Source organism: Hylaeus volcanicus, chromosome 5 (assembly GCF_026283585.1).
Source record: "Hylaeus volcanicus isolate JK05 chromosome 5, UHH_iyHylVolc1.0_haploid, whole genome shotgun sequence".
In the NCBI taxonomy this organism is placed as follows: Eukaryota; Metazoa; Arthropoda; class Insecta; order Hymenoptera; family Colletidae; genus Hylaeus; species Hylaeus volcanicus.
Window position 1 is genome coordinate 24193027 of NC_071980.1, and position 20444 is coordinate 24213470.

A 20444-nucleotide genomic window follows, 5' to 3' on the forward strand; every position below is an offset into this window, starting at 1 on the left:
AAGTGCAGTATCGCTACGTTTCATTCCAGAGATATTTGATGGACTCATCAATGAGGCTTATTTAGCAGATACTGGAAGTTTCATTATAAAGGATCTTTCAAATGGGGTTTTGGGATTTTGTATTTTACATGAGTTTGTAATACCTTCTTTATGTGTTTGTGGTTCTAACAAATTTTACGGTAAATTTGTAGAAAGCAAGTTTGAATTTTCTTTGAAACGTTTCAGGTTCGGTGCACCAGTTGTATACGCGTGGAAAATTACATATCGTTATAATTTAAATAAATTTATTTAATTTTACAAATATAACAACATATTTTGTAAGAAAATAAGGTATCATTTTAACCGTGCTTCCACATCCACTCTTAATTAAATTGCAAGTATCCAGTAATTTTGAAGCGTTCGTAATAACTTGATCGCCCACTGCAGGTGTTTAAGTACCATAATTTATGCTGCTTAGCAGATAATAAATGATTCCCGAAGCGCAAGTGTACGCGTGGCCCTTCCATGCTTAATTCGCGTCACAACGAGCTAGAAGATAGGTACTTATTTCAGCTGTCTCTATGTACTAGGGGGCAATGATTATTTCGTTCACAGTCGTGTCTTGACAAATTGGCGTACTTGTTTTAACGAGAACAATTTCCTGGCGATATGGATTCGGTGTTCTCGGTTGTTGAAGCTGGGGTAGTGTTGTGATCTCTATCGTTCTGCTTCATTAACTATTTAATCGTCCACTTGCAACGTCACTCTATCAAATAATGAATCATATTTCTGAATCAGTAACATTGGGTAGCTTATCTTTATTTCATTATCGCCTTATCACAGTGGTTCTCGACGTTTCTTTGTGATTACTATCGTTGGATCGTTTATTACGATCCCTTGCATCAACGTTAAAATAAACTATTACTTTTCATTCAGGTTATTTTCACAAATTGAAAATGGCATCCCTAATGGGAGAAGTATAAAGAGAGACATCTAAGCAAATGCAAAGTAATGTAAAGTAAATATTAAATTAATGTAAAAAATGTTGTAGTCAAGTTACATGAATTTGCACCCCGATAAATTCATGTTGATGAAAAATCATTAATTTCTCGCTGAAGTAAATACATAGGACGATTCGATCGTAAGGCAGGAAACTTGGATTACATTCTCGATCACAGGAATCTCCCTGTAACCGATGTGTCTTGACGCGATTTCACTTGCTCCGACTTGGTTCCCATCATCCACCATCTGCTACGTTTTCAGAACACCTGTTTACCGAGAGTTTGTCTACGCGAGCCGATGCCCACACGGCGCACTTCCTCGTTAGATCGCTCGTCTGTGATTCGTGGAAAATACACTCCCGCGGATTATGAATATTAGCCGTTTTGCCTAGTTTTATGTAATCGCGATTTCACTGGGAACATTTCTTTGCCACGTTTCCCTTTTCCTGTTTCTCGTGGACGTTTCTTTTCTATTGAGATACAGATGCGAGCTGGGTACACGTGGAAATAGGGAATCCGTCTTTCGTAATTACAGTAATTACTCTGTTTTTGGTGGCATTGCGTGTGAGAATTTGAACGTTTGACACGTTCGATCATATATATATATATAATCGAGGCTCACAATGTTTGTTTGTCTTCTATATATATATATAAGACAAACGAACATTGTGAGCCTCGATTTATATTAGAGAATTTTTTATGGGAATCGAGTGGATTGTGATTTTTCATCTGTGTCTATGATTTCTCACCAAGCTTACTGCAAGCCGGTTCTTTTGGTTCTCATTCGATGTCTATTGCTTTAGTCTTTTTTTTTCACTCGACTTTCGCCCGACTTCATCCCACGATATGAATTTTCACATGGATATATTACTATTCAAGAACAATTCAATATCCTTTTTATAATAGCATTATTTTCCTGTTTATTCTAGCTTTAATCCTCTCCTAATAATTACGCAATAGTCAGACAGTTATGTTTCTAAGCTAATTAAAGAACAATAACTGTGTATCGTTCATCTATGGATTATGTGTTCTGTAACATAAAATTATATCATTCTTCGAATTAAAATCAACATTATAATTTCAAATGGGTCATGTTGCTTGAAGCAGAATCGCAGAATCGAGATTAAACTAACGAATAATGTTGAAATAATTTAATTTAAAGATTGAAGAGGAAGCTATCGACATTGCTAACTTTTGATTTATTTGAATTAGGTGATTGAAAACTTGTATAAAAATAGAGTAGGTACGAAATGAACTATCAATCTTATTTTACACAAATAAAGGGTTTTCAAAAGGGGTTTAGAATTTAATTACCGTTATAAATTAAATTTAATTAACATAGCATTGTGTTTTATTAAAAAGTTATGTCCTAATTACAGTTACAACAGGTTGAGTTCGGTTCTGACGCCGTTTGATTGCTGTTGTAATGGAATCGGTCAATTTTAGATACAGTTATTTGTAATTAGTGGTGTAGCAAGGGACGTTAATTTCTACGGGTAGGTAATTCTATTTAGAATGGAGAATGTACGGTATTATAGCAATTTAGTAGTCGCTTCTTGTAGCGGAAGAAGAACCATTTCCAACGAACAATACTGCAACTTTGAAAATCGTACAATGGACATTTATAGTACAACAATATCGATAACATCACAGAAAATATTTATTAATATTCGCAGAATTCTATTTTTTATTCCGAGATGTAAATCTCCGTGTTCTATCACATATTATACAAAATGTTACGACTCAGTCGAGTGCTTCGAAACTAAAATTTAAAAAAATTCAAAAAATGGGATCAACCAATTTGTCACGCGAACAGTTCACGTACAAGTGTTCTTTTCCTTCGATAGTTCTCGAATAATCGAAAACGAGGTCGATAATCTTCCTGGTATGTAGAGCAAAGTAGAAATACTTTTTTTATTACGTTTTTACCTTTTTCTCTTTTGCTTCACTCGTCATAAGAATAATCCACCTTATTTTCGTTTATGTTATCCCCGAAACCATGCTCGTTCCTTTAGTGTTCGAGTTCGAATTTATTAACGAGGTCCAATGCTGCGCTACAAGTGCCGGCAAGTCGTTAACTTGCGTAATCACTGAAACCCAGGAAGCGTTAGAAACAGGTAGCGTCATTGTTCGTCCATTTGTCAGGACATGCATCATCATCGGGATCGGGGAAGCTAGCTGGCACTCGTTAACGCAGTGAAAATATGGCGATTCGCGGAACTCGTGGCGCGAATTCGGTCGCGACTTTTTCTTCTAGAAAGTCCTCCGCTTCTATTCGGTTTCTCGTTCAGGTTAATGTGTTATCACTCTCTGTGCGATTTCTTCTCCTTATCCGAGGCTATCGGGGCACCATTGAAATTTTGTTCCAAGCAGGATGCTTTCCCTCGTTCATCTTCGAAGATATGCTACACAAGCTGACAGATAATTACCCTGAGCATTTCGCTCAATCTTGTCTCGCCTCTCGTCTGATTATACTGCGTGGGCGTTCCTAGTCGATCTCGTTTGAAAATGATTCGTTGATATAATGGAAGAAAGTTGCTCCAATGAAGATTCCGTTTACGTTGAATCTGCGTTGTAATTTTTATTTCGAAATATCTATTAATTTTAACAAAGTTTTATATAGTTTGTTTAGATATTAGAATTGTAGTGATCGATGGTGTTTCCCTTTCTAAGAGACACCTTTATTACATTACGATTTTGAAAGTAACACGTACTGTACATATTCTAAACTGTTCTTTTTGTGTTATGCATTTTCTCTTGTAACACTTCGAAGTCTATGATTTCCCTGCAGCGTTTTCACCGCATCTCTGAATGAACGTTAACTATCCACTTAAGTATTTGCACACCAGAAATATGATAATTAGGTAATAACTGTGTATTAGTCTGGCATTATTCGTAGAAAGTCCATATTTCCTCGTGAATGAAAAATGTTAACTTTCTGTCAAGAAGAATTCATTATTGTTTCTAACCTATTTTTATCTAGGCTTATCAGTGATCGATTAGTCTCGTCTGTGTATAGTGTTTTCATCATGATGTAAACCGATTTTGTAATAAGTGCATGAGTTGAAGTGAATTGATCATTCGTACTTATACATATACATATATTTTAGATATAAGTCTCATTTTTATTTTTTTCTGTCTCCATTAATTTTTAAGAATTTAAACCAAACACTCAAAATTACTCCTCGCAACTGAATATTTAAATAAATCTCATTCAGAAATTTAAGCGTGTTTTCATATCTCGAATATGAATGCCAGCCAATAAGAAAACACCTGGCATTATTATTTTTTTTTTATTAAAATTGGGTATTGTCAATTGTGATAATCAATTATCAATTATATCAATTTATCTTTTTCCATTAGTAGTGATAATAGTGGAATTAACATATGTACTATAAAATTTGCAATAGTTAGCACAAAATAGTGCAAATACTCTAAAGATATGTAAGTAGATGTAAATACAATAAAGAGATTCGTCATATACGATTAAGGCACACGTTCAGGTCAATGTACTTTGCGCACTGCCATTTATGAATGGCAAGCTCATGTTCGATAAGCGTGAAGCTCGCGAAGAAACACGCGAGATTGTACGAGTTTCTGTTTTAAGTTGGAGTAAATTATCGTTGATTCACAAATCTAATGTCAGAGGCATATTTTCATTCGAGTGCTTATATAAACAACTTTTATATGTATAATTACATTCGCGAGTACGTATCAACAGATAACAGAGAGAATACTTTCTTTTTCTAAGTATATGTACGTGAATTAATCCGAACTTGTGCAAGGTTCCAATTAAAAGAAAAATAATTAGGTACGAATGTGAAGTTAGGTTACTTGTACTTTTTTTTTCGTTAATATTTCGCTGATATTATATTTCTTTCGTTGATAAACACGTTTTATAGTCGTACATGACGTCGTTACAGGTGGGCGGTACATTTTTCTTTAGATTTATTCCCGTCTTGATTCTTCAGTTTATTTTTTGTTTTGTCGAATAAACGCGGCGACTGCGTTCACGAAGGAAAGTCACGAACGATTTCATGTCGAGGCATTTTCGAACAGCCCATTGTATAGCAGAAGATTTATTAACAGGCCAGTGATCGAAGAAAAATGGGTCGACGTCGATGACAATGACAATGGTACGGTCTGGCACCGTGCAATCAACTTCGTTTCGGTGACATTTATTAAATTACAGAACCCACGAACATGTTTTCCTCTGTCACACGCGAACAATATAAAAGTAGAGAAAGTTCATTTTATTTTATTTGAAGGAATTAATATTTCGAATAAGTTAACGAACGAAAAGTTAGAATATTTTGTATGCGAACCTCGAAGACGCGAAGTTCGAGAAGCAACTTGTTAAAGTTGTAGTTTCTTCTTTCGATAAAAGTGCGATTAAAAAGATTCGCAGTTATACTCGTCTTTAAGGAAGAAGTTGCGCCACTAGAAACCTGATTGCGTTACTTTCAATTTGGATGTAAGCGAGATCAGTGACTCAACTCACTTCGCATTTTATTAGTTTTGTTTAATGAATATCTTCGTTATACGTATAAGGCTGGAATGCTTGTATCAACGTATTAAACTGGTTATTTAAATTAAGATGTTTTGGACCCTGATGCGAGTATGCTCCATATTCGTTCCATAGTTGATAAAAATACATTGACAGTAATACAGTATACATCAACTGTTCTGATAACAATTTGAAATTATTTATTACAATACAGTACCCGTGACAAAACAGAAAAACGACAGGTTTATATAATAATTATTATTTGATTTCTTTTACAGTTTTTATTAAGCATTGTTTCATTCATAAGTAGAATATTCCTCTAGAAACATTGATCCTTATTAAATATTTTTCTTATGTTTCAGGTAAGGCAGTACCACCTTAGACAGTCTCATGAATTAGTAAGTATGATGATAATATTAGATACTAATATATATACCCTACTTCTAATAATAATTAAATACTAAAAATTTCTAATTCCTAAGTCTCATAAAATTTTTAAAATCAATTCTATTGGTCACCATAACACTTTATCTACCGGCTCATTTAGAGAAAGTCTACAATTTAGAGAAGAATTTTCTACCAACAACACAATGCCTAAATTCTATATGTAGCTAAACACTGAAATTAAAAATCCTATTAATAGATTGTCAGCAGATAAAGTATTAAAATTTTAACACTAAAATTTCACATAAAATCACTCCACTCAAACCTCACTCGACGCTTGTTTATAATCATTCGAGAGGCAACCATTGTTGCATAGCGCTGTACGTGAATTGCCACACACCGATACGAAAATCTTTATGCTGCAATACGTCGCGAATCGCCAATCAGCTGCATCCTGCGACCTCGTTTGTCTTTTTCTGTTGGATGTCCGCGCACCGCGGTCACATCTTGTTTCGTACGTTGTTTTGATAACAGACGGTAGTTACGATTTATTATTCTTATTCGAGCGCGAACGGCCCTGTAAACGCGAATCTGTAACGCCAGGGATCGATTAAACCTTTGATACACGCCGACGTGATCGAACGATCAACTACTATGTATTAATGTTTATTGAACGGTTTGATCGTACGTCCTTATTAAAGCTTGATTAACTGGCAGGTAAATGGGACGACACGTCTTCTTGATACTTCGCGTTAACGGTACCGTCTTACGGAGTGCGAATAATACCAACCAATAATTTCCGAACTCGTTTGTCTCTCAATCGCGAATTCGCAGATGGCGTGGATAAGTTTAAACAGATGGCTTTAGATGTTCAACGTTACATGGACCACACCTAAGCGGTTATTAACGATGATGGCTTACAAGGGAAGGGCACGAATTGTGGGTCACCGATTTTGATGCACTTCGGTACCGACCTTTTTTATCAAAAAATATTTGTTCCGGCGTTTTTTATTTTTAGATAGGCCCCCGTTTTCGTAAAAATCGAGGTTAATAACGAGGTTAATTTGACAATATTTGTAAAATCGTAAACAATCATTCTTCCATTTTATTTTATGATTTTCCTAAGAGAACGTCTGACATCGACCAATGAAAAGCGAGAGTGAATAAATTCGTGTTAAATTAACCGCGTTGTGGAACTATCCGCGTCTTATATGTCTACCGTTATTTCCTTCTTGGTTTAATGCTATTTTATTTCCACTTCTCGGAACGGATCGTTTTCGCTACTAATACCATCGCGTATGCAAATAAACTCCTGTTTCAAGTGGTGTAATTTCTGTCAAGAGGTGGATAGGCCGTTCGAAATATCGCCCACTTTGTCTTGCTGAAATTGGCCGTCCGGAATACGATTACTTTGAAATGGAGACGTCGCGCACGGTGTGTAGGCCTGACGTAGGATTTTACTTTCGCTGGTGAAACAATAAAATTGGAGGTGCTCGCATCCGTTTGATCGTTGCAATACGAAAGGGAATTATGATGATAAGTTTGCCCAGTTATGGTAGGTTGTATCGTCGATGCCATTTATTCTGGCTGTAAAATGGATGTAGTAATCGTTTGAGGGACTGCAGTACATTTCGTAATTACGTTTGTATCTATACATACGAGATGAAGATGAATATTTTTAACAAACCATGTTCCTTTTGTATTCGGTATTGAATGAGAAGATCTGGTCACACAGAAATTCATTGATGCTTTTCCTATTCTCTCGTGTGGATCATTATTGGACTGCGGATTGTATGAATGTATGGTGTATATAAATATGTAAACATTTGTACGTGTGTAAAATGAAACGTTACTATTGTTACAAATTATTGGTGACATCTACAATATATATATTTGTATGCATATAGTATTTATACTTTCAAAATATTGTATTTATGATATATATATTTTTGTATATTTTGAATGTGTAAATATTATATCCGTACCAATAATGCTGAACAATATTAATGTTTAAGTTTCCACATATGTTTATATGACTATTTATATATATTTAAAACAAAATATAATGTTTTAATATATGTATACATGTGCGTAAAGTGAAACACTAATTTGTTAAAAGTTATTAGTGTCTGATCAATGAATATCTATCAGCATTTATGAAACACACTCTAGATACACTTTGCATACGTTTCCCGAATCATCGTGTGCCATAAATGCATACAATCAGCAGCATAATCATCGCAATCTCATTAAAACACCACTTAGCGCGCGAAGGTAACTTCTGTGAGACTGGAAATTTGCAAATAATGCGAAAACTCGGTGGATATTGCCTAACAATAAATTAGGTAAATGCAAGGCAAGCCCAGGTGAATAATTACAGTCGAATCATTTGTGGGCCACCAAGGTACGATCGTTTAGGTGTGGCTTTACGTCCTAGTGACTGCACCCAGAACCTTCGTGCTCATTGATAATTAGAAGACGTCAATTCGCGCCCGAGCTTCCTTTCTTTTATTGGACGAAGTGAGAAACGGGCGACAATGAATGCCATTGTCGCTTCCTTCGAGGCTTATTGAGTCGAGTAAAAAATTCTCTTTGGAAACACAATAGTGTTTGTTAATTCTTTAACTTGTTTTCAGTAAGGTACAGTAAGGTACAGTAAGGACCAGTACAGAAATCAATTTGATCAATGGAATCAGAGCTCGCCGACTGGCTCGTTTCTAAAAGCGATGATTATCAAATTATCGCTACTTAATTATAATTATCAATGTTGAAAATACGATGCATCCGTTACGTAAACACGGCTCCTGTCATAGAGTAGTGAATGGCGGACGGAAATGTTCCTTCCCACGTGCCACGATCGAAACTCTGATTATTTCCCGTTAGCCGTTCCTTCCGCACCGTGGAATTTAATTTATCGATTAATCGGATACCGTTCTGCTCCGGAAAGGAAGGAAACCATGGAACTACGGCGATAATTGGGTTTATTCGAATTGCGGTTTCCGAGGAATCAGCCTCTGTTACCAGCGGCTCGCCGCGAAAGCTCATTTTTTTTCTGTCTGTCTTGAACCGTTTGGCGAAACATTTTTAATTTGCTTCCTGATTAATTAGATGTCGGATTTATGCAACGTGCCGCTATCTTAATTAACATTTTCGAAGTTCCTTGATTAATTTCGCTGTTTCCCTCAAGAATAAGAGCGAGGCGTTAAAATAACAACGATGAATGTTTTCAGAGTGTGGGGTGGGGGTCTTCAAATTATAATTTTTGGAATATCCTCATCTTCTTCGGTGACTTCAGTAGCAGAAGAACCCTACTTGAAACGTTGTCACACCCTTAGTCGCAGAGGAAACAGTTTATATCGTTACCAAAGAAGTTCCATCGGTAGTGTTATTACAATGAATTGTGCTCGATCCCTAAAGTTCCATTTTCTCCTCCATGGAGGTACAATGCGCCAATGATTCTATGGAACACTTCTATAGCTATTACAAGTACAAGCAGTGATATACCGCCGTCGGTCGGTGGCAATAAAATGACGGAGAAACGTTCCGCACCCTGAATGCGTTAATCATTGACGTTGCCGTGGCCGAGTACGAATAAGATATCGCGATCGTAACGTATCGCAGGAGAAAATCTGACGTCTAAAAAGATGATAACGTCGTGCGGCGAAGTTTGTATTAATCTCATGTAAGGGGGTTGTGAATCGGGTTCATGGTTGAATAACGGGCCCATGGCCAGAACAGGGACAGGATCAGAGGCGAGATGACAACTGGTCCTCGTATCTCCTTATACTGGTACAGTGATCGATAGATTCCATAACAGGACACCGTCGAGCGTATTATGTAAACCCTCGGGGACTGGCCAATCGGGTCACCGAATGGACGAGATTCGAGTGCTGCGATCAGCAGCCGCGTCTTCGATTTTCGTTTTTCCAGATTTCGTCAAGTGGGCATCTGGAGTCGATGGCCACGATAGACCGCTGGTCGCTCCAGAACTCGATTACAAAAATATTTCTGTCTGGCTGATTTTTCCATATCGACCGAGTATATTTTTAATTCAGCGTCGCAAGCCACGTGCGAATACGTGCTTCTTAAATTTGTACGTAGAGAATTATTGGTAGTTGATTTTCACGTGAATGCATCTTGATATCTTCTCAGCATTTTCGTTCGTGATTATTGTTGGTCATATTATCACTTTGAAACCGTAATCAGCACGTAAAATGTTAACAGCTTTAGGACAATGTATTAATATAAATATAAGGAGTATGTACACATTACTTGCTCCTACTTGCGATGAGAACAAATATAAACCTTATTAACAGTACGAAAAAGAAAACAAAATATTTCTCACTTGAGTTTCGAATAAAAGAATTAAAAGGCAAATAAAATATACCGTGAACTAAATCCGTACCTCGATACAACTACTCTGATATTCTATAAGGTGTGAATAATTAAGAACTAAAGTACTCCACTTTATTCCATTTAATCCTCTTCAATGACTCCATGTAGAAATGAAAAGTTGCTCTTTAATCAAAGGCGATATCGACATAGAAGTTGTCCTTTTGAATTTCAATGTTAATTAAAATATTAAGAGAAAGTCCAGCTGTGAAATATTTGTTCTCCTTACACGGAATAATCTATTTATTTTACACGGCACGAATTTAGCTGTCATCTATTGAACGCGTAAAATCGAGATTGAAAGTAACAGGAGCAGATCGATCTGTTTCGCTCTAGTTTCCAAGAGACGGTATGAACTTTTCTTCATTTTTTTGTTGTTCATTTTTTTTTTAGTATTCTCGTGTAAGATCGCTGGACCGTGCAGAAACATATAACAGAACGGAAGATTGGTTAGAGAGGAAAGTTACTCGCGGTCCTACTTCTTGTACCATCAATATTTATCATCTACTTCTTAAGTTCCCCATAGATTAAGAAGGTTATTTGCTCGTGGATCTTTCCAACGCGTGCATTAAAATAATGCTACCATACTTTCACAATATCTCAGCCTAGTCGGACGTTAATTACTCTGATGATTAGGTAATTATCACGTTGCTCGTCGTTGATTTATTCAGCTATCATTCACTGATTAGTATATGGGACAATAATTGACGTTAACGAAGTATGCAAATTGGCGTATTGACAGATTGAGCGATGAAAATTAAGCGATACGTTAAATGACTCACAGCTGAGGTAAAATATTCGTTTATACATAATAGAGAATTAATTATCTAACATCGTCGTGTGATTTTTACTACTTATTTATATGGTGAAATCTTCGGTACCTTTCGATATGTGCTATTCAGTATGTGGTTAATTTATTTATTTATTTTTCTTAAAATCATGAATATAATCTAATATAATTATTTCATGTTTTAGATGAAATTTTCAGACGATCCTTTTGATTTATATTATTCTACATATTACTGACTTCGTATTTTAGCTGCAAAATGTACAGAATACCTTACTCACTTTACATAATGCGTTGCATAAATAAGAACTTTCTTTCTAGTTCCATTAAGCGTGTCTTCAATTTAAATAAATACTTATCAACACAAAATGAATGAAAATAGAACACAAAAGACATCAATCACATTGCTTTGTAGTCCACATGAAAAACTCTATAAATTCCTGATGAATTCTATAAATCAAATACGGTGACAGGCACTATTATCATCACTTGTCACTGCACAATCAATGGCATCGATTCATACCATAAATATAATAACGAAAGCAAAATCGAAAGTAGTAAATGTTTTGAGTACGCTTCGCCTTAAACGGTATTTAAATAATAAAAAATGGTTCCGATGAATTTAACATGGCGACAGGATACAATTACTTCTTTACGACTATAATTGCGTCTATCTTAACGCAAATTTCTAGAGCGAAAAAAGGGAGTAGCCGCTTCAACCTCAATTTCACTTTATACGAACGAAAGGCACGGGTTCAAAAATGTTCATAAATAAAAAGCCAAGAGAACCGTCATACCGTTAACGCCATACTTTATGCTGTTCATCAATTGCTATATAACTTATGTGTTCGGTGTAGAAATTCATTCTGTGCCTTTCTAAATTGAACCTACCATTTATTTACGAAGAAAATTTATGAAACATTTAATCTTCTCTCGGTCACGCGTTCTAAGTGGCACATATAATTGTAAAAACAAAAGGTCGAAGCAACATGTGGGTTTTATTATTGCAGAGATTGGTGCTGTGATGATTGAATGTCTTTAGAAGGAAGCTTCAAGTACATTGGTCAAATTGAACGGCTTAGTATTAGTGTTGAGATTGATGAAGTCGGTGGTATTATAAATAATTACAAAAGTTGACAATATATGCAGTAAACGCAGTTGGGTTAAATTATAACTAAATTTGGACTAAAATCTGACCCTTGAAGAAGTCAAGGCTACAGAAAGGGTACCTTGGGCATATCATTTGGCAACTTCATCGCTCTGTCGTTCGTCTCTTGGTGAAATCGTACAGGTAGACGTTCCCTGTCTGTCAGACTGAAAGGCAGACTGGCATTGTATAAAACCAGTCGTGTCTGGCATGATTCACAGTCGAGGAAGTGATATCGAGCGGTCGATCGAGTTTCATCCGACAAAAGCTGTTCAGCTGTGGTCTATAAATAATTAACTGGCGAATAAAAAGTAACACAACTGTTAAAACGTTGGATTCCAACATAATTCGGTTGAAACGATCAATAACTAATCCAACGGATAGCTAGGAATTTATATCCGCTAATAGTAAGCGTTGGGAGCTATTCATTTCCTTAAAACTCGACATTTTGACCTAAGCTATTAGTACACTCCTCGGCCAAGCAATCCAGCAGCTGTTTGACTGGATGGCTACATACAATTTATCATCGTGACGTTTCAAATGCTACCGAGTGAATAGCTTCAAGGTGCGAACATAACTGATCAGTCTAATCTACGCTATATCCTGTAATTCGCGATTCAATTGAAAATAGGGCGATTCCTCATTTATAATTGCATTGAAAACGTTCAGCGATAATTTTTCATCGGAGGCTTCTTGTCTGAGATAATCAATTTTAAAATATACACGGGGGCTCGTGTCGATCTAAGTGAGATTTAAGCACAATGTGAAAATTTTTTAATTAAATGGAATAATGTTTAAGCATAAGCAAGGTTGTTATTCAGAGGCAAGATTTTCAGAGTCGATTATTTGAAGAACGGGGGGTTGGTTATAATAAAATTTTATTCTACATTTTCGACCTATTATTAGGTGAAGAACTTGTTTGAATATTTTTGTTTTGAACAGAGCGATGTTTAGGAATTTTTGTCTATTTCCAAGGGTAAAAATATACAGAAGTATAAATGAAAAATATGCAACGGAAGAAGAGGACGTAAAACGTTGATATAGATATCAGAAATTTATAATTCCTTCGTATAGATATCGCTATATTCACGGAAATTACTCAAAATATACAATTTTTCTTTATATTCTTAAAAAAATAGCCCATCTATTCTAAATCGATGGTCGCTCGCGTGTAAAGTTCCTCACGGTCGGTCGCGTTTCTTCAATTTCTCGTTTCGTCGATTGGCTTCGTCCCGCGATATCCCAGCAATCTCGTGCGCGAAGATTCGCGTCTTCCCATTTATCAGAAGTTCGATGAAACGAACTCCGTGTGAAGTCGGATGGCGCGGGTCAAGGTCTGCGCGTTTCAGGATCATCGTCCTCCTGCGGCAAGAGCATTCCATTGAATGTCGAAGGTCAAGAGCTTCGAGGCGAAATAACTTAATGGGACGGTATTTGTCTCGATCTGCTCGAGCTTATTATACTGACGTCGAGGCGTAATCGGAAAATAGAGAATATCGCGGTTGTCGACGTTGGACCGCCGTCGACTTTACGCAACGTGGGCGTGGGTGTGATTAATGTGACGGTGTAATTAAACGCCCGCGGCGGGGTTCGTTTCCTCGCGGCGAAATGCGCATCGACGTTAAACACGGTTACCTTACCGCTGCGAACAATGCCGCGTAATTAAAAAAGAAAAAGAAAAAAATAGATTACGATAGAACTCCATATTTCTGTACGAAATTTCTGTCAATGCCATATTTAGAGAACCTCTCCTGGACTCCTATTGTTTGAATTGCTGTCAAGAGTCACTCCAATTATACGATCACTCGACAAAAGACAATGTAAATGTATTATTTTTTGTCTTTCCTGGAAGGTTCGCGTTCCGAAAATGCAGACTCTTCTGAAATTACAGTCTCGAGTGTGAAACAGAGCAATTAATTTAGCGTGTGATAGATTTAAAGAATCTAGCATTAGTAAGGTCTTTGAATGAAAATGTAATTATTCCTGTTAAAATCCATTTGCTTCATCTTAGCTGTTCCTTATCGAATATTTTTAAAATACGTATAAGGAACGCGATTTATGCCACGATGATAAGCGCGTGAGAGCAGATGGCGTGAGAAAGTTCGGTGAAATTTTCGCTAGTCTTACATAGAAACTGTTCCCTAGTTACCGATCATTTCGTGTATCAGAAACCTCATTATTCGTCGCCTTGACCCTCATGAAGAGACTACTTTCTGTTTCCGTTTAAATCATTGCTGAATGATATAACCGCACGCAAGCTTCATCTAATGATAATTTTATTTCTAATAACTTTGAAACTATGGATTGTACAAAAATATGTTTTGTATAAAAGGGTCCTTAGTTCTAGGAAAAATACAGGCCACTTTAATCGCTTTCTTTCCATTTTATTTTCAAACGAGTTTCCAAGATACCTTTGATTTCAATGAAATAGATTTTAAAAATATTTAAGGATGTTTAATTCTTTGTGCTTTGAACGTATTAAATATAAGAAAGAAAAAAAAACAATCGAGAAAGAAACTTCTTAAAATATTAATTATTATAAGCATTATATTACAGTCATGCTAACAAGGGGGATCTAGTTCGATAAGTTGGATAAAAATAGTTTGTGGTATAATAAATTTATTGCCATCACGAGTCGATTCCAAAGGAAATTCAACGTGAAAGGTACATAAGAGAAATAATTTTATTCGTCGAAGTCCTACTGATCTTAGCACTCATGTCTCGATTTCATGCTTCGTTAGTTTTTACATATCTATAGAGAGCAGGTTGTCTAAACTTATTTGAATTTATTATCTCCACTAATTTACTCCACGTAGAATGTGTAAACTGTTCACGATAGGATTCTATAATAGTTATCAATATTTACACAATCACTGACTTTTATGTGTTTGAAAATCTTTGAGTTTAGTACTGTTAACTATACGATCTTTTTAACGTTTTTAGCAATTTTGTAAGTATTGATCGAATAAGACTATAAGAATATAGACGATGAATAGTAACGTGTGAGAAGTAATTATAGAGGTTATAGATTATAATGAAGGGATTGGTATTTGACGGTGTACAACGAACAAATACGTTTATTCCCTCGTATATTTGGGTAGCGTTAAACGTCGATAAGAAAGGAAATTCTTAAAAGGAAGGTGAATAATGAATGGACTGGTAAAAATGGTAAAAATGGTAAAAATGGTAAAAATGGCATACCATACCGGGTGCATGAGGGTTGTGCAAGACGCTTATTTTATGGTTACTTCGTAACAAGTTCATCAAGGTGATCCATACATGAACTTTAACATGGCCTTTCTTGCTTCATCATGCTGGCACCCACATATTGTTCACTGTAGATGGTCTGGCTGATAATTCCTTCGAAGAGCCATGAACTTGAAGTGGAACGTATAGACGTGTGCGTAGGATTATTTCCCGTGCAAGCACTCGAACATTGCCCATTTAACGATATTTCTTAGTCAATGGACTGTGAATTTGCGGCGTTGTTGAGGTGAAAACTACTCATTTATTTCCTTCGTTCACAATGGCGAAAATAATTTATCACGAACTAACATCACGTTGCCCATCAAGAAGCAAATTTCGTCGTAGCTTTTAACAATTTCATAAAGAATCCAGTACATTCAATATAACCGAGAACGTTAGCTATGAAATCGAAGGGCTGATAATAAATAAAAATAAATACACGATTCGAAAATTAGCTAAAAATTATGAGATAAATTTAAAAGAATTCGAAGAAAAAAAAACTAGAAATTTGTTGTATCTTGGCCATTTTTAGTTATATCTCGACAACAAAAATCTACATATTAAGTTCAATACTTGCATTGTAAAATTACACTTTGTTTGGGATTAAAATATATATTTATATCTCGAAGATAAATTCTTGAATTTTAGCTACGATAACTGCGTGTACCACTTTAATCGTTTCACACGTCGTTGCGTTTCTTTATTCATGTAGATTACTTATACGTGCGAATGGAAGCCATTAATCATCTATAAAGTAGTCATCTTCTTACTTGAGTTTGCCCTACCTCTAAATTAATTCATCGACGCCCCCCTTCGCGGCAATTGGTCGGTTAACACTCAACGACTCGTTCAATGCCAATTTCAATACGTCAAAGTGGTTCGAGTTGCGGAGTTTGTTTAAACTTCGTACGATATCCACAACAGCCTGCGATCCCAAGATCGAACTGCTTACGTTCCGCGAGAGGCCGAAGCCATGAACTTAGGCAGACGCAAGAAACGACCGATATAGCGTTAAAGGCTCGAACTCCGAAGTCTTAAGAACGTTGGCGAGAGATATATAGCGATTGGCCTATCGAAGCGGCTTCCGCCAGGTAAACGATACGCCGATTCTCACCCGGAGAAGGCTACGCTCGCGATCTGCCCGCGGCACGAGCTGCGCAAGAGATGGCCTCGTGTCTCAAGGACACTGCTTTAATGCATCAAGGTTCGCAACCGTACGAATGTGTACCTGTTGTCGTGGCGAACGGAGCCAGACACGCAGACACGTACGATCTTCGTTCCGTTCTGGCGAGTTCCCTTTCGAGTCGAACGGTAGCCGTTTGCTAACCCTTTACGGCCCGCCATTATAATACCGGCTGCTGAAGAAAAAGGGGTACGAAATTCATGCTCGCGGCCATTGAGCGTTCACCAACCGCGCAGCGCTTTCGAACCTCGGTGTTACTTGGTAAAAGAGATTTATGGTAATTAAACGTTTGCAACTGGAACCATCTCGAAGGTTATCAGCGAATTGGTAACGCGGCATTGACACTTAGCTAGTGGTCTATTTGGAAAGTGTTTGGAAATTAGAAGAGTACTTTGTGCGTTAATATAGGTATGTTAATAGTGGAATGAAAGTGATCCAAAGTACGCAATAGATAAATGACCTTAGAAATGACAAAAGGTTAAGGCATAAACGACAAAATCAGTTTTGTAGAGGCAGTGGGGGAAGCAATTCTGTCCATATATAACAAAAAAGTTTGAATCATGTGTTAAAACGAAGGAAACGATCATATGGAGACGATTGGAAGTGGAATAAAGTGTTTTTGATTTTACATTGAACAACTTCCAGGAACACTTGAGTCATCTGATCTCACACTGAGCCCCTTCCAAAATCATTCGAATCCTCTTATTCAACAATCGATCCACTTCATTCTTCTACAAAACTTCTTTTCTCGTCTTCGCAAAATTTTAAACATCCCTTCGTACTTTTACTCGAGAAAAGTCTTCATATATTCAGCCAACTTCCTTTGTTCGGTTTACTGTGATTTTCCAAGACAAAGTCTGTTTATTAAAACTAGGGTCTGCGCGTTAGATTGCCTTAAAATGCAGCACGGTTCTCGGGTAACGCGATATGTTGGTTCTTGCAAAATTACATTCAGCAATACCCCGACGATTGAATTACACTAACGCACGCGTGTACGGCCACGAGGCGCGCGAAGAACTCGCAGCACGTGGAGGCGGACAGGATCCTCTTCCCTTGCCTTTCCTCGTCGTCTGCACGGGAAATAGGCACAAAGGATTCGGTAGAAAAGACGGGCGGAACGAGCGCGTAGGCACCAGTTCGCTCCTTATAGGAGTGACACACGCGCACGTCGGGTAGAGCATTATTATGCGGATGATTACCGTGCTCCACGGCTACGGGGAGAATCGCCTCGCCTTCTCCGGGGCCTTATTTCCTGGGGTGAAAAGAAAAGCCACGTGATAAGCATCGACGCCTGTTGAATCGCACCGTGAATCCTACAAGCTTTCCTGCGCCTCGCGCTCTCCTCTTTAAACCTCTTCTTAACCCCTTAATCTATTCACTGCTGAATTAATCAGTGAAGAGAGAACGTCTCTCTGCTGAATTCGTTTACGAGGTTCATTAACTTCAGAGTGAAGTTTCTAAATGTGGACTACGCAGTTTACACATTTTCGTATATGGAAAATTAACGGGTACTCTTTTTTTTTTTTGCTTATCTGTTTCGAGTTGTTAGGAAATGGAGTTTGATAAATAGGTCCTCAGGTTGTAGTTACTTTTATTATCCATTTGCACTCGGAGCCATTTTGTTACAGAATGTGCAAACAGGAATCATGTCGTACTACATAATGTAACTCCTGCAGGCATCTCCTTTCTCGCGAGATTAACTTCCGTAATATATTTCAATGAAAAATTTAACACGAGTATTGTTATTTTTATATTTCGAATTATTCCTCTTGGAGACACTGATGCTAGACTTTTACGCGCCAGATTGCAGTTTATTGCTCTAACTAGGCCGTCTTCAGCGTGCCTACAATTCCGGTTAGGAGCTCACAAGGATAGACCTGGAAGGAATGATCAGGACTTTTTGCTGCACAGTCCACATGCTGCGTTGAGAAGCGTTCCTCTTAACTCATTGTACCATTCATGTCCATTCTCGCGAGCTTTGTAACTCATAAACACAACCGGAACACGTGTCATTGGATAACGTCTTTAGTAACGGTACATGAAAACTTTACCGTCACTGAGTTTTCCATTCTTCTGTTCTTGTCCTCGATAAACCTTCCTCGCGAGTTTTCCTTCTATTTCTTACCTCTTTATTATCATTTAAGGACAATCAAACTGTAATATCTGTAAGTAGATGGTTTGAACTTCTCTTCACGAATCGTAAAGGTTAATTTTAGTATTTCTTTGGTATGTTTATTAGATTTTAAAAGCAACCAAATCTCGATACTTCTGATCATTAGCATTTGGTTTTCTTTATAAACCGTAAAGGCTATCTGGAATATTTATTTGGTCTGTTTATTAGATTTTAAAGGCAAACAAATTTCAATATTTTTGATCATTAACACTGGATTCTCTTTATACATCATAAAGGCTGTCTGGAATATTTATTTGTTTAGTATCTTCATTAATCTTTACAAGCAATCCAATTTGAATGCCTTTAACTCTTAGGATTTTACACAAACCATAAATTTATTCTTATTTAGCCATACGATCAAAACTATTAAATTTACGAAGCCGCGTTATCATTACCTGCAAACTAGCAATCGAGTTAATGGTATCATCGGGGATATTATTTATCACGAAGTGTTACATAATGAAACTCCTATCACCGACGTGTATACAAGCCGTGAACGTCCAAAAGCGAAGTTAATAGAAAAAGTATCAGCTCCTGTGTATCGAAAAGGCGTGATCGAATTGCGTGGTGGCACGAGACCTCGCGTGACGCAACAAAAAAATTCTATAACTCAAAAGGCAGCGTTATATCATCCTGTACATTAGCCAGGCCTCCTATTAATACTATTTTCACCTGTTCGGAGCCCTTGACAAATTTTGTTAGCGGAAACACGCTGGGTGAATATCAACATATGACCAGAAAAATAATCGTAGAAGCGCCTCCTATGCTTAGTAATTGGAGGTATAATAATAGTAAGTGTTTATATTATTTTGTCAGACCTCTGTGTATGGTATACGTTCAGCAATTGAAGAATATTTCTTATCGCAACCATGAGATCTCTACAATAGAATTGATAAGTTGCCAAAGAGACAACGAATTGATGTAGAAAATAATGTCGAATATTGTTTAGATTAATCTTCTGTGTAGATGGGGCAAATAAAGGGATCTACAACAGAGACTTTAGGATTTTATTATTTATTAAAAATAAAACACTTGTTTAGTAATCATTGCACCACGACTACGCTGGCATCCGTATCTTGTTTAAAAGCTGTGCAAAAACTATGTAAAACTATTTACATTTTCCGCTAACCACTTTTATACACATAAAAAAAAGAAGGATACATCCAAATTAATTCAGTATAAGATATAACTATGGTAAAAATGTCTAAGAAAGTAAACGTGAGTAAGAAATAAACAATACCACAAAAATACTTGGAACCTCCCTAAACTTAGTGTTAACAACAAAATTTTAGAGCCTCTTACCCTTTATAAAAACACATCTTTTCCACGTACGGCGTAAGGTCCCTAATACCTACAGTCTACAGTGGAAGTGTACCCGACATTTGTTAACACCTGGTAATCGTTCAACGTAACCATAGAAGGCCGCGCCCGTCCCTTTATTATTTCATTAAAATCCACGACGCCCGCCTAAAAAGGCGATTCTCGTTGGTATTCCCCGCAAGCGCCGCGCACTCAAAATAAACCGTCCTTAAGTGGAACAATAGATTCCTTGCACCTGAGCCGGGACGATGGAGCAAATCGTCGGCGAAACGGTAATGGTAAGTTTATCCGAAGATCAGGTGGAGAAGATCGCGTCGTCCGGCGG

General features: G+C 37.0%; 1 protein-coding gene across 2 annotated transcripts in view; it reads left to right on the forward strand.

The window, feature by feature from the left end:
- Window positions 1-20444, forward strand: part of LOC128876240 (uncharacterized) — a 94427-nt gene that overhangs the window by 49493 nt on the left and 24490 nt on the right. The window contains exon 2 of one of the 2 annotated variants that reach the window (XM_054122426.1): window positions 5850-5885. The exons of the other annotated variant lie outside the window; for it this stretch is intronic. Within the exon in view, the coding sequence (XP_053978401.1) occupies window positions 5850-5885 (36 nt within the window). The remainder of the gene's footprint in view (window positions 1-5849; window positions 5886-20444) is intronic. 2 annotated transcript variants of the gene reach the window in all.